Source organism: Leptidea sinapis, chromosome 4 (assembly GCF_905404315.1).
Source record: "Leptidea sinapis chromosome 4, ilLepSina1.1, whole genome shotgun sequence".
NCBI lineage: Eukaryota > Metazoa > Arthropoda > Insecta > Lepidoptera > Pieridae > Leptidea > Leptidea sinapis.
Window position 1 is genome coordinate 3,059,818 of NC_066268.1, and position 13,970 is coordinate 3,073,787.

Genomic DNA, 13,970 nt, shown 5'->3' on the forward strand with positions numbered 1-13,970 from the left:
AAAAGGAGGAGGTTCTCAATTCGATCGGTATTTTTTTTATGTATGTGCACGGATTACTCTGAGATTTATATTTCGATTTTCGTGATTCTTCTTTAGTTGGATGCGAAATGTTTTCCATTTGGTCCTCCAAAAATGTTACATAGTTGGCCCAGTAGTTTGCATATTATGAACATTTTTTAAGAAGATTTTTGTCTACGTAGATGATATAATTGTTTTTGTGTACGGCTTTTTAAGAGTTTCAATTCCAGTTGATTATAGATTATTATTATTAACTGACACTAAAAAGTAAAAAATAAAAAAAAACGACTTCTAAAACTGAAAAGTATCAAATAACAAAAATTTAATTTAATACACCTCTTATACAAACCTTTACCTTTAATACTAATAAAATACCTTACATTTGTATGTGCTACATATTGATAGCTTTGAAGTCGGTGCCAAGCCAAATGTAATAGTAGGTACCTACACTCGCCACGCGTCACTTTGAGCGGGATAGCTCTAGAACAAAACAATCAAGCGGACAGACACGCGTGGCCAGACAACCTTAATAATTACAGTAAGTAAGCTGTTTATAATAATAAGTTTTATTTTGTTTAGGGCTTGGCACCGACTTCAAACCTATCAATAGGTAAATAACACATTTAAATAATAGTATTTTATTAATATTAAAGGTTTGCACAAAAGGTGTATTAAATTAAATTTTTTAGTTATTTGATACTTTTCAGTTTTTGAAGTCAGTTTTTTTAAACGTAGTTTTTTTTGCTATCATATGTATGCTTAACGATGCCGTGTAGTGTGTACATTTTCCTTCAGACCTGTCAATAAATTAAAAAAAATTCTGAGAATTAGAACTACGCGCATTGGACCTCAAAGACCGTATTTACGCAAAATAATTCTCTAGATAGATTTTATGACTCTAAAACGGGATACGAACGATTGGCTTCTATGAGGTGATGATCTAAGTGGCAAAAACTTAAGACTTTTTCTTCTCTTTCTTTCAATTAGTAGCGAGGCAACACAGGACCCAAACCAGTACTATTAAACATTTTGTTTATATAGTATATAGATCATAGACTAATAATATACTAGGTACAGGCAAACAAAGCGTTTAGAGACAGAAGATACAAGATAGAAAACGTAAGCGAATCTATTATTACTGTAACCAATTTTGATTGATAAGTCGTAAACAGTCAGCCACGCATGACATAACCTCCTTAGTATTTTGAAAATTAAACCACTAGCTAACGCACACATTGATAAATCAAAATTGGTCACACACTATCGGACTGTGAGGTATATACTTAGTCTATGGTATAGTTAGTAAGTCATCAACAGGCGAGCTTAGGACTCACTTGATGTTAGGTGATAGCCCACTCTGTAGGCACATTATTGATGACTTGATCAAGTCTTAATTTAAATTTAGAATTAGTACTGGGTATATTATATATGTATTAATGTATAAACTCGAAAAGGTTAACCCACCCCGTCGTCATTTATTAGTTAAAGTTTTGTCACATGGAATTTACTCAAATAACAACAAATTAACCAAACACAGAAAATAGATCCAATATGTTCACCGCCCTGACTCCAAAAGTCATTACTTTTGAAATTGAAATCACTCATGTTTTTGAAGTTACTTAATACTTCTTTTGGCGCGATGGAGAAAAATTATGAGAGAGAATTTTTTACGATTCGCGCGCACACCGACACCTGAATTCTACATCGTGAAGTTAATTCTAGGTGGCATGAAAATCGATAACTATGTTCAAGTTGTATATTCTAGTATTTTTATATTTAGAACACGTGTTTCGTAACAGTACAATTAAACAGTGTGAATAAACAAATATTATTTTGGTGTTTTTTATTAAATCAATTTCATATACGACGGTTATAGTATTTACTAATAATTTATTAGTATATCTATATATTATATTGAATATTAGTGATAAAACTGATTTGAATAAACTGTTTTGAGTGCATTTATAGATTTGAGGTTAATTGTCGGTATGTATAATTTATTTACATCGTTAATTAAAAATTATTACAATTATTATCTAAAAAAATTTTTTTTTTTCGTTTTGTTTTATTTCTGATATATTAACAAATTTAATGTATAAATAAAAAATAAAAAATCTATGCTTGTTTATATTAACCTTAAATGCTGAGCGTTTATACTATTTTTGATCTTAACTATTTGTTAAAATTTGATTTATTTTTCCATACGCCAGAGAAGTATAACTTCTAACGCGTGTACATAAGTACACACACTCTTTTTTTCAGTAATCATGTGAATAAAACACATGTTATCTAAAATACATTGTATAATTACTAGGCATCGTAGTACATATAGTCGATGAGCAAAGTCGCGGCCAAAAGCAGTGCCTTCTCTTCCACTGTGAGGTCTCGCTCGAACGCCACCCCAAACCTGTTAAAAAATAAAATAAAATTAAGACAATACTGCACATCAGTATGTGCCCAGTGATTACTTAGCCTAAGGCTAAGATTTATAGAGCGTACTTAGGCTATGCTCAGACTTTACTTACGTGTAATTTAGCTGATAGTGATAACCGCGAACTTGACTTTTGCATTTGACTATAAAAACGAAATCAAAGAATATGCTAAGCTCAACTAAGTTTTACGTAAGCAAAGTCTAAGTACGCTCTATAGATCTTACCCTTAATCTTGTACATATCTTACTAAGATGACGACGGGCACAGATAAGCATAATGGGCTTCTCACTTACCATCAGGGTCTTATAAAAATAGTAAATATAGCTTTACTCTACAACCGTATTTTAATGAAGCTTTTCTTGTATTTTTTATTTACAAATTTATATTTTACTGAACACTATGTCATTGCGTGACGTTGTATTCAAAGCGCGGTCAAAACACAACTGAATGAAAACTCTGCCTACTAGACGCGTAGGCAAAGTGAACCTGAAAACGCGTTCTTCCAAAGATTACCAAATTTTGGGTTAATTTAATAATAATAAAAAGGTAACTTTTACGAACAAAAAACACACACCTGTCAGTGACGGGTGCAAAGAAAAGTGCGTGCAGGATCCCCTGCCAACGCTTGCACGTGCTGCCGACGTGGGTTCCATCCCTCTTCTGTATGCTGAACTGAATATCCCTGAAGAAGCTTATAGTAAAGCGGGGACCTGCACAAAGTAAAAACTTAAAGTGGTAAACTTATTGAGAAGAAGAAATAAAAGAAGAAATGTTGAGGGTGTTTGTCCACAAAGAGTTTGATAACACTTGACAGTCGCACTAGGGATCCTTGTAAATGAGCAAATGATGTATGTTTGTCTAAACATTGACGTGATTGTGGTAAAAGGAAATCTGTAATATTTGCATACTTGCCTTTGGAAAGGGGCTTTTTCTATGTTCTCCAAAAATAAATATCTGGGGGGGCCTATCTGCGTTTTTACGCAATATGGGTAGCCCCCATTTATCGCAGGGAATGTTCAGAAGAGCTGTTTTGACCTGATTTCTGCCACCGAATTCGACACTGAACCACACGCCACAAACAAAAATAACACCTTCACTATCTGTATTTGTGCGCTCCTCTACAGTGCGGTTTTCATGTGCCATGCACAGCTAAGTTATGAAGTGAACTACCATGCACGGTGTTTCCACAACGATAAGATATGGATACCTTGCACCTGTCTAAAACGGGGCTACATTATGAACTATTGACGGCAGTGATCATCTACCATCTAGTGACCCTATTCTTGTTTGTCTTCCTACTCATTAAGAAAGTCAAAATAGGTGTGGTAAGTTGCTCACGAGTCAATCCTCTTTGGGAACTCTTTTGAAGTACTGCTATAGTATAAGTTAGATCAAGACCTTGAAGCCAAAACACTTCTTCGCCATTCTCTCGTTTCACCACGTATATGGGTCGAATAGGAGTCCACTGTTGCTCAATGGAGCCTATCCTTCGACCTGGCGGGGCAAACACCTGAAAATATTAGCAATCTTTTCTTATAATCATTCAAATCCTCACAAAAGTATTTCATCTGTTCCGGTCTTAACAGTCACTTCTGTTCTGTTCTAAAAATGTACTATCTACCTATCCATCTATTTTAAAGCTTTCAAATTAATTTTATTATTTTAATTATTCAAAATTTTTTCAATTTATTTTAATTTTATTCATAGCTCTCACGTTATCTTCAGTGGTCGCCAAAAACGAAAATATTTTGCGCATATCATCAATGGGATTCTTTCGTGTTAGTTTACCCACAAAAAGCCAGTTTACAACAGTCGTACCAGATGATTCTGCGTCAAACAACGCTATGGCACACCTTTTGGGAGCTCGTTGTTCGACAGGCAAATACATACACCAAATGTGTAATGACCAGCAGGTGCAGCTATAGCACTCCAAATAGGCTTGAGGATCGCACTATTCGATAGCAGTCTATCGTCAATTTTAAAGGTAACCTGTATTTTTTGTAGTTGACAAGGCAGAATCCGAGCGGTGCACGCATAGGGTCGGTCGATCCTCATTATTTCTTCAGAGCAGTTGTTGAACACGCGGAGCTGCATCGGGCGTAGACCATAACATAGGTAGCCGACCCACCAGCTGACAATTATAATCATTTATTTTATCGGATTCATCCATACATGAGATTACATCCTACATTATACAGAGATACATTTAAATAAAATAATTCTTGGAACTTTTGTATGAATGTATGTTCGTTGTCACATGGTATCATGACTTTCGTCTAAGCCGTATTTATTTACTAAAAAGGCTTAACAACTAATTTGGAATTAGAAATTGAACTGTATTTGAGCTGCTGTTATATAGATATATTATGTATTACAGAACATTGGCGGAAGAGTCATCAGCTCCAGTTTTGTTTTAGAGAACATAAAGTAGTCAGTTCGTTTTGTAGAAGTAGGGCAATACATGGAGGTTCCCTAATTATTATTAATAATAGATTAAAATGTAAAAATAGAAGATATATTGTTAATCTCTCTATAGAACAACTAATTTAGTAAGCTTGTCTAGAACTAGAGCAATTTATTATTGTAAGTGTATACCGCCCCCCCACTGCATCATATGAACAGTTCCAACATAGAATGGAGGAGGTACTATCAAAATTTAGTAAAACCAGCAAGTCAATTATAGTGTGTGGAGATTTTAATATAAACTTGCTTGAACCTTCGGCCAATCGTACTAGCCTTAAAAATTTATTTCAAAGTTTTAATTTGTTCAATGTATTTTGGGAACCTACTAGAATCACTTCTACAATAGCAACCTGTTTAGATAATATTTTTACAAATGTTACTATTACTAGTAAACTCATAATTAATAATCTTCAGTCCGACCATAGTGGGCAACTTGTAAAAGGAAATACAAGATTGGACAACGTCAGACCAAAAAAGGTGACGATTATATCAGTTACGGGTAGCCGTCTTGAGAGGTTTAGAAATAATTTCGTAAATACGATACCATTTTTACACTGTGGTGAAACTGCTAATTTTCACTATAACTTAGTCTTCAATTCCTTCTGTGAGGAATTTGACAGGATTTTTACTCCAGTAACGGTGACAGTAAACAACAAACATTGTTTTAATGATTGGGCAACAATGGGTATCCACAAAAGTCGTAAACGCTTATATGACCTTTATTATGAGAAACATCACAATAATAGTGAAGAATTTAAAATATATGTAAAAAAATACTCCAAGCTTTTTAAAATAGTTTGTCATGAAGCGAAAACACGTTTCATTGCAGATAAAATTAAAAACAGTAATAATAAAGTAAAAGCGACTTGGAGTGTAATTAACAATGAAACTGGTAGATCGAATTGCCGTAACACCGCTATCTGTTTAAATATTAATAATCGCGTTATAAATTCGGAACTAGAAATTGCAAATGAATTTGATAAATACTTCTCCAAAATCCCGATTATCAGGAGCAAAGACCTTAGCTCTTCACCAAAAGCAGCATATGATATGCTTAAATTACACATACCAGTATCTTCCACTGATTTGAAATTTAAGTATGTTACAGGTAGCGATATAATAAAAATCTTCAAATTAATTAACCTAAAAAATACAAAAGACCTATGGGGCCATTCAACTAATATTGTAAAATACATACTTGACATTATAGCACCTGAATTAGCAATAATATTTAATGAATGCATAGATGAGGGTGTGTTCCCTGACCTCATGAAATACAGCAAAGTTATACCTTTGTTTAAATCGGGCAGTTCTTTTGACCCTGCTAATTTCAGACCTATTTCACTGCTGCCTGTTTTTAGTAAAATTTTTGAAAACCTTTTGCTTCAACAGCTACAAATGCATTTTTTTAAATTAATGAACAAAAATCAATTTGGTTTCACTAGTGGCTTATCAACAATTAATGCGGGTACTAGACTCTTTGAGCACATTTTTGACGCCTGGGAAGAGTCACAGGATGCATTGGGCATTTTTTGTGATTTGTCCAAAGCATTTGACTGCGCCCACCATGAAACTTTACTCCTAAAACTAATGCATTATGGAGTAAAAAATAGAGCCCTAAATCTGTTAAAATTATATTTAAGCGAAAGAGTTCAGATAGTCGATATAAATGGCAAACGGTCTTCGGGTAAACCTGTGGGAATAGGTGTTCCACAGGGTTCTATTCTCGGTCCTTTCTTATTTCTTATATATATTAACGATCTACCGTTTGTGGTAGATGATAGCCATGAGATTGTATTGTTTGTTGATGATACTTCACTTATTTTTAAAGTGAAGCGACGTGCAGATATTGATGACGAGGTAAACAATGCACTCTCAAAGATAGTGCGTTGGTTTGAGACGAATAATCTGCACTTAAACAGTAAAAAAACAAAGTGTTTACGGTTCATTACACCAAACACAGCGGAGTTACAAAAAAATGGCTCTGTTGTAAATCCTATTACTCCACTGCTGAGTATCTAAATGATCGGACAGTCTGGGACTAGATTGTGATTATTTTATAGCAATAGAAATGACTGTACAATATTGTTTATTTTTATTGAAAAGAGCGCAAAAAAGAATGCTGGGAGAGTTTCTTGCACCGCTTCTTCTCTCTCAGAGCGCCATTTGTAATAGTTATTAGAAATGACATCAAAACGAATTCTAAAGGAATCAATTAAGAGAAAATAAATGCCTTTTATGCCTTTTAATATACAATTAATACTATGACTAATTATAATTTAACATTAACATTATTGTTAATTTAGCAGTACTAATACTTTTGTTTATGTATCCTAATTATAAGGGTTCAAAAGCATATTAATAATTTATGAAAGAAATGAACTTATGGTGCGTTTCCTCGCAATTCTAAGGATTTCATATAGAAGAATTTTAATTTTTCTTTGTATCCTTACATTAAGGATTGGTCTCCGCTGCACTCTAACTAGAAATATCTAGTTAGAGTGTAGCGCCTGCAATAGCAGGCGCAATCGCGAAGTGCGGCAGCTAGTACTACACTCAAGTGGGTATACTCGAGCCAGTCTCGAGCAATGTGTGACGTTGACGTGCCAAATGTTCTTTTAAGCTTTGCTAATAACTAAAACTAAAATGCCGGGTAACGTAGTAAAACTTTGTGAAAATAATACTACAAGAAAAAGGAAGACACTGGGATCATATATCATCAGTAAGTATTTTGCATTTTATTGATTTCTATATAAAATAACACAAAGCGTATGTTACACAATTTGAAAGATGCCACGCACACAAGCATCTAATAGTTTCCGTAATAAAAAAGCTATTGTTCTTTGATAGTGCGGTATCTAGAAAGAGTGCAGCGGAGACCAATACTTAATCTAAGTTTGTACTTTATAATAGTGTAATTATTAGAAACATCCCTGAATATTTTTTTTTAATTGACTGAATTCCAATGATGTAATTTTTATAATACTTTTTATAATGCCATATTAAGCGAAGGAATTGATGTTAAAGTCTTAGGTTTACGAAAGAAAATACCAAGCATTTTAAGACCCCAACTCCTCGTCTAAAAAGACACCAAATCTTTGATATGGTTTATTTGATTTATTGGTATTTATTTACTATCAATTTTTTTTCAATAAAATTACATTTGGACGCATTAAATTCCATCAAATTATTTTTACACCATAACATTATACGATGGATGTCATTCTGTAGTTTCGTTTGATCCTCTGAACAAGCAACTGTACGATATATTTCATGTCGAAATTTGATTCTTGAATACTTTTGGAAATATCGTTTATAAATAGAATAAAAAATAAATGTGTAGCTTTCGTGAATAATTAAAATACAAACTTAATGATTACAGATACGGAAGAGCGTGATCCCAACGTGGTCCCAAACAATTATATCATGTAATTATGTTGTTACCACCATTAAAGAAATTTGAGTAATGAATATTTGGTCTACCATTAATTTTACTCTCGCCTGTAATTATGTTTGTTTCTAAATATAATGAAGATTTCTAAAACTAGCAATTGTTGCGGTTGAAAGAACAAACTTTTGATCTTTAGGTATATGCAATTTTTTTACCATGGTAATATATTAAAAAAACAATAAAGCATGGCGCTTCTTAACTTACAGGACTGTATCATAAACAGCCGCTAGAAGGTATTAAATTATCTATATGGTCGCCCATGGACATCAGCAATACCAGAGTCCAGAGGTGAAGAGATGTGTCTGTACTTTACGGGGTTACAGGAGAATGCTCCCATAATGATGGGTAGATGATTCCAGTTGTACGAGGGCAAAAGTTATCCATCGCAAGTTATCTTAATTTTTTTTTATGACAATAAGGCACAAGACGATCAGGACGTTCAGCTGCTGGTAATTGATACGCCCTGCCCGGAATTCTTGAAAACCCCAAAAACTCTGAGCGGCACTAAAACTGCGCTCGTCATCTTGAGACATAAGATGTTAAGTCTCATTTGCTCAATAATTTTACTAGCTACGGCGTCCCTCAGATCGAAACACAGTAATGCTTACACATTACTGATTCACGGCAGTGCGAATTCAAAATAATTCAAAAAAATACAGAAAAACAAAGGATTGGTCCTTATCAGCTACAGAGTCCATTGGTTCAATAATACAGGTGTATTTTTTTAAATCATTCGGGTCGATTTCCGTCAAAAGTTCAATATTTAAAAAAAAAAACTAAATATGCAGTTATTGGTTTTGATAAGTCGAGGGCATGACTCCTATTACGACTTTCCTCCGTAGTCTAGTAGTTTCCGACTTGGCCATCCCCACCCTTCTCAAAAGTTTCGGCAGTGATCATTTAACATCAGGTAACCTGTAAACCTGTAGGTATACTTGTTATTCCAACTCTTCCACAAAAAATAAAATAAAAGACTTTATTTCTGGTTGCGGGCTTTTTTAGATGTATCCGAGCTTCTTTTGTGGAGTTGATTTGACAATACCGCGCGAGGAAATATATTACACAGTTTGTAAGAAGTTGTTTTTGTAGATAATACTCTACTACCTGTTGTCTTCTTCAACAGTATAAACTAGATTACGATCCGGAGTTCTGATGTAGAATCTATTCTTCTTTCCTCTGAGAAAAACGACGCTCTTGACGCGAAGACGTTTGGTAATCAGCAACCGGTCTACATCAAGCAGTTCGGACAGAATGTAAGTCTCCGATATGGCCTGTGGAATTTATTTATTAAATTATTTATAAAAGTCGTGCTAATTCTTATAATTGATTTGCAAGGACAGCAATTTTTTATTTTTAGCCTTCACACACACTAAAATACCAATTCGAGAAACCCATATATGTTACTCCTAAATACTCTGGCCGTCTGCGCAATTGATACATTAATGGCGATTGCTTCAGGGAATCCATATTGCTGATAAAATTATGGTTTACTTCAAGTTTTGGATTATAGAAATAATTGGCTATAATTGATGGTAAATGAAGACTTGGCGCTGTTACTGCTGCTTACCATCTGTTAGGTATCGCAGATATTGTCCTGTTATACACGTATATATATATAATAACAATTTAATAGAATTTAGATGAGCTAAAGATAATAAGCAAATGCAAAGTCGTTATTAAGTATATCTTTAACATTAATGCTCGCATAATATTTTTTTTAACTTACTCGTGCAAGTCACTGAGTATTTGACGTTTGAGTATTTTTTGTTGCATCACTTTACTTAAATTGTAATTAAAATTAATTGTAAAACGATTAAGCTGTAAATATTGATTTAAAAAATGAATTTCTTGTCACAACTTCTTATTAAAGCACCTTTTCCGAGGTGGTAGTACCTAATGGTATAAAGTATAATTTTTGGGATTCATAACAGTGTCCATAGTGTTATTTCTTTGACCTAAAATAGAATTATATTAATTTGATTTGATTTGAGAACATAAATGCATAGGATTACTTTTGCTTGTTTTTTAATCAAATTGAACTGGAAACTGTACGAATAATTATATATATTTCGGTACTCGGATTAACAGATTCGGCTAATATTTCAGTTCTTATTTTTAGGGAATGGTACATGCTGGGAAAATGGGAATGCATTATGCTTGGAGTGTTATTCTCAATACCATTTTATATTATATGTGTATGTACGTATTGGTAGGGACTGGGGATATATAGTCAAAATAGGAGTTAAAATCTCTTCATAAATTACAACGCCTATATGGTTAAGGGTGTTCAAAAAAGCTGGTAACTTGCGTCACCTGAGGTTTAGTAATTGTTTCCGGAGTTCCAGTCCTAGATGACTCCTTGATGATGTCATTGATTGGCTGCACCGGCGCTGGGATGGGCGCTGTTTGCATCATCATATTGTTGCTACCACATACCAATTTATTATTATGTAAATACACTTCTATAAACTTTTATGTATTTGATATTGACGTCAATGTTAATCTGCGTCAAATTATATTTTTAAGTGTAAGTTGCCAAGTGCTGATAATATCTACCATAGATAAACAAAACGTGCGAGAGAGAAGAACATCTCTACCTAACGGAGACAGCATGATAGAAATGTGCGTTGCTGAAAATAGAGGCAACGTTAGGCGGTAAAAGCCTCCTCCAAGTTTTTGCATTGGTATCATCCATCCCTGACTTCTCTCTCCCCGCAACGTTTACCACGTTGTCTTCCCATCTCTAGAATGGTTTCCCCTTCCTTCGTTTTGTATCTCGAGGAACCCAATATGTGACTGCTTGAGACCACCGATTTGTTTTAGGTCTCTGTAGGTAGCCTGCCCATCTCCACTTCAGTCTCAGTATCCGCTGGCTAATGTTTTGTTATGAATTGTAACGTTCTTTACTTTATCTCTAAGCTTTAAGCCAACATAGCTTACAGAATACGTGTATTACAAATCTGTAAGTATTCGTGATAAAAACATTGTACTATGGTTCTTAAAAGGATATATATATTTTTTGTTCAGTTTTTTTACTAGCTGGTGCAGTTAAAATATCTATACATGGGTACATAATGTTATGCCGATTGTCACAAATCAAGCCGTATCACCTATTGATGGCTAAAACAAATACAGCTCTATGGACACGGCAGCTTTGTAAAGCAAATGGTCATTATATTTACTAAAAAAAACTTTAGAAATTCATAATAACTTGTATTCTAAAATAATAAGAATAATATTTCCCCTTGGTCATAAAATATGCAGTAACACCGGACCCATGCAAATGTTGCAAGCTGGGGACTTCATTTAAATTTATGAAAAAAATGGCCAAATGTAACGCTTTTATCAATGGAAACTGCAATATACTCCAATTACAATAGATGTTGGGGTGACCATGTTTTAATATATTTCTATATTAATTATAAAAGTCGAAAATCGATACGTACCTTCACAACCCTGTAAATTTTTATGAGTTTTTTTTATAATACAGTTTAATTAAGCCTGGCATGCTTTCTGTTTAAAATATTGTATTTTAATAATATTATTAATAAAAATCAGGTTTCTAGAAAGAAATAGAGAAAATAAAGAATGATTAGAATCTTACATATTTACATAGATGTTATAACAGAACAGAAAATAACAGTATGTTTTGTGGATATGATTAAACTTAATTGACAATTTCTACAAAAAAAACATATTTAAAAAAACGAGTAAAATGCCTCTGTAATTAATCGTTGTTTATTCATAATTAAAAACATGAATAATAAAAAGGAACTGTGTCAAATCATAATTGATGGTCACCATATTAGATTGTGCAGTCCGGCGCACGCGCCGACTTGTGATACAGTTTTATGCAAAAACGCAAATTTCGTAGAAATTTGAAACGCTCCTTTGTTATCGTCCTCGATGAATAAAAATAATCGCTGCAAGTTTTATTTTTGGGGGAAAAATGAGTTTTGCACAAGTTTGTCCCATTATTGTAAGGACAGGAGTGTGCCGGCACGAATGGAATTAACGAATGTATTTTATGCAAGCGACAGTTTGAATTAATAAGGATTGTTGCATCGGGCAATATCGATCTTGATAAAAATGGGGATTCTACGACTGTTATATTCAACTGAAGAGTATATGCTTTAATTTTTTTAAATACCTTACAACACCAAATAATCATAACTACATTTAAAAGATCCTCTTTTAATATGACATAGTTAATATTATGTTATATTTTTAGATATTATTATAAATAAGTTTGAATATATTGTAGACACTTATATACCTATGAAGATTGAATTTTTTACATAAAACATATTATAGTATTCTTTAAACACAAACACTTATAAAAATAATTTAGTTCTATTTCGTACCACGCGCGTCGCTACCGATCCAGAAAAATGGCGTCGAGTAGTAGGCATGTGACACAAAAAATATTAAAAACAATCCAAATTTTACGTGTGCAAAGGACTTTCCAGAAAAATACGGTAATTTTAGAGATTTTTTTATGAAAATAAGGAACGGGACGAACAAGACGTTCTGCTGATGGTAATGGTAAGAAACCAACGCCGCTTATTCAATCAATTTAATATTATTGAAATTCCCGACTTAGAGTACAAACTCTAGAGTACAAATTTTGTAATTTCCTACAAAGGAAATTACAGAATAAAATAAATTATAACATGCTATGTTTTACATAACTTATGTATCAAGGGTGGTATTAAAATTCCCGAGTTCACCGAGGATGAATCCCAATGTGAATGAAGCAGGCGGGTTCCCTCAAAATCAGCTGCGTCTTCACGTCAAGCTCTACAGGCAGGTCGAAGGGCATGCACTGCATTAGTACAACTGTTAGAAAGGATAAAGATAGAACTTTATCTTATTTATTCCTTCTTAACAGTAGGTAGTGGTATTCCTATCTTTCAAATAAATTTCATTTTTGTTATTAATGAAAAAACAAAATTTATTTTTTATTTTATTTTATTATAACAGGAAAACTTACAGCTAACAAAGAGTACCTACTCAGACATATAAAATAAAAAGTATAGCTTCATCATCATAAGTGCAGCAGTAAAAGATGTACCTATAAAAGGATGGTAATATGTAGAGGGAATTCTTTTAATGAAAAAAAAAAGCAAATAAATATATAACTGATATTTACTTGAAACTTTCTGATAGAATGAGTAGGTATCGCGATTGCGAGGTGTGTTACCTCGCAATGGCGATACCTACTACTAATCAAAGTACTATAAAAGATCATTTATTAGCACCATAATTGAGAACTCTTTTTAGATTTTTTTTTAAAGAATTCTAATAAAAAACCTTAAGGTACTAATTTGACATGTTTACATTGCGTCTGTAATACATGTAAGACATTTTTGGTTGTCATAAGTTACTACCCAACGTTGGAATGAAATAGAACTCTTCAAATTAGTTGGATTAAAATAATGGTCATTTCAATCGTTCACCATTCGTTGACGAATATTGTCTATTGTCCCGAACTTCGTCGATGTGTCCGAAAGCAAAATAGAGTAGGGTCGGGTCACTCCCGAAGCTTCGTTTAAATTTCGTTCGTTAACGAAGTTTCGATTGGAACAAAGAGAGTAGACCCCTAG

General features: G+C 33.4%; 1 protein-coding gene across 1 annotated transcript; it reads right to left on the reverse strand.

The window, feature by feature from the left end:
• Positions 1-2,303: 2,303 nt before the first annotated feature.
• On the reverse strand, positions 2,304-10,848 carry LOC126979810 (phospholipid scramblase 2-like). The gene is made up of 6 exons (XM_050829354.1): positions 10,678-10,848; positions 9,469-9,635; positions 4,440-4,581; positions 3,849-3,960; positions 3,025-3,160; positions 2,304-2,425 (listed from the first exon to the last, which is right to left on the reverse strand). The coding sequence occupies exons 1-6, from the start codon at positions 10,780-10,782 to the stop codon at positions 2,329-2,331; spliced, it is 759 nt and encodes a 252-aa protein (XP_050685311.1). The 5' UTR covers positions 10,783-10,848; the 3' UTR covers positions 2,304-2,328.
• Positions 10,849-13,970: the final 3,122 nt, after the last annotated feature.

Excerpts from the sequence above, each read along its gene's own strand:
- LOC126979810 (XM_050829354.1), bottom strand. The coding sequence starts at position 10,782 with ATGATGATGCAAACAGCGCCCATCCCAGCGCCGGTGCAGCCAATCAAT. Across the intron at positions 4,582-9,468 it reads ACTGTTGAAGAAGACAACAG|CTGGTGGGTCGGCTACCTAT; the intron begins GTAGTAGAGTAT and ends TATAATTGTCAG. Across the intron at positions 3,961-4,439 it reads GTCAACTACAAAAAATACAG|GTGTTTGCCCCGCCAGGTCG; the intron begins GTTACCTTTAAA and ends TAATATTTTCAG.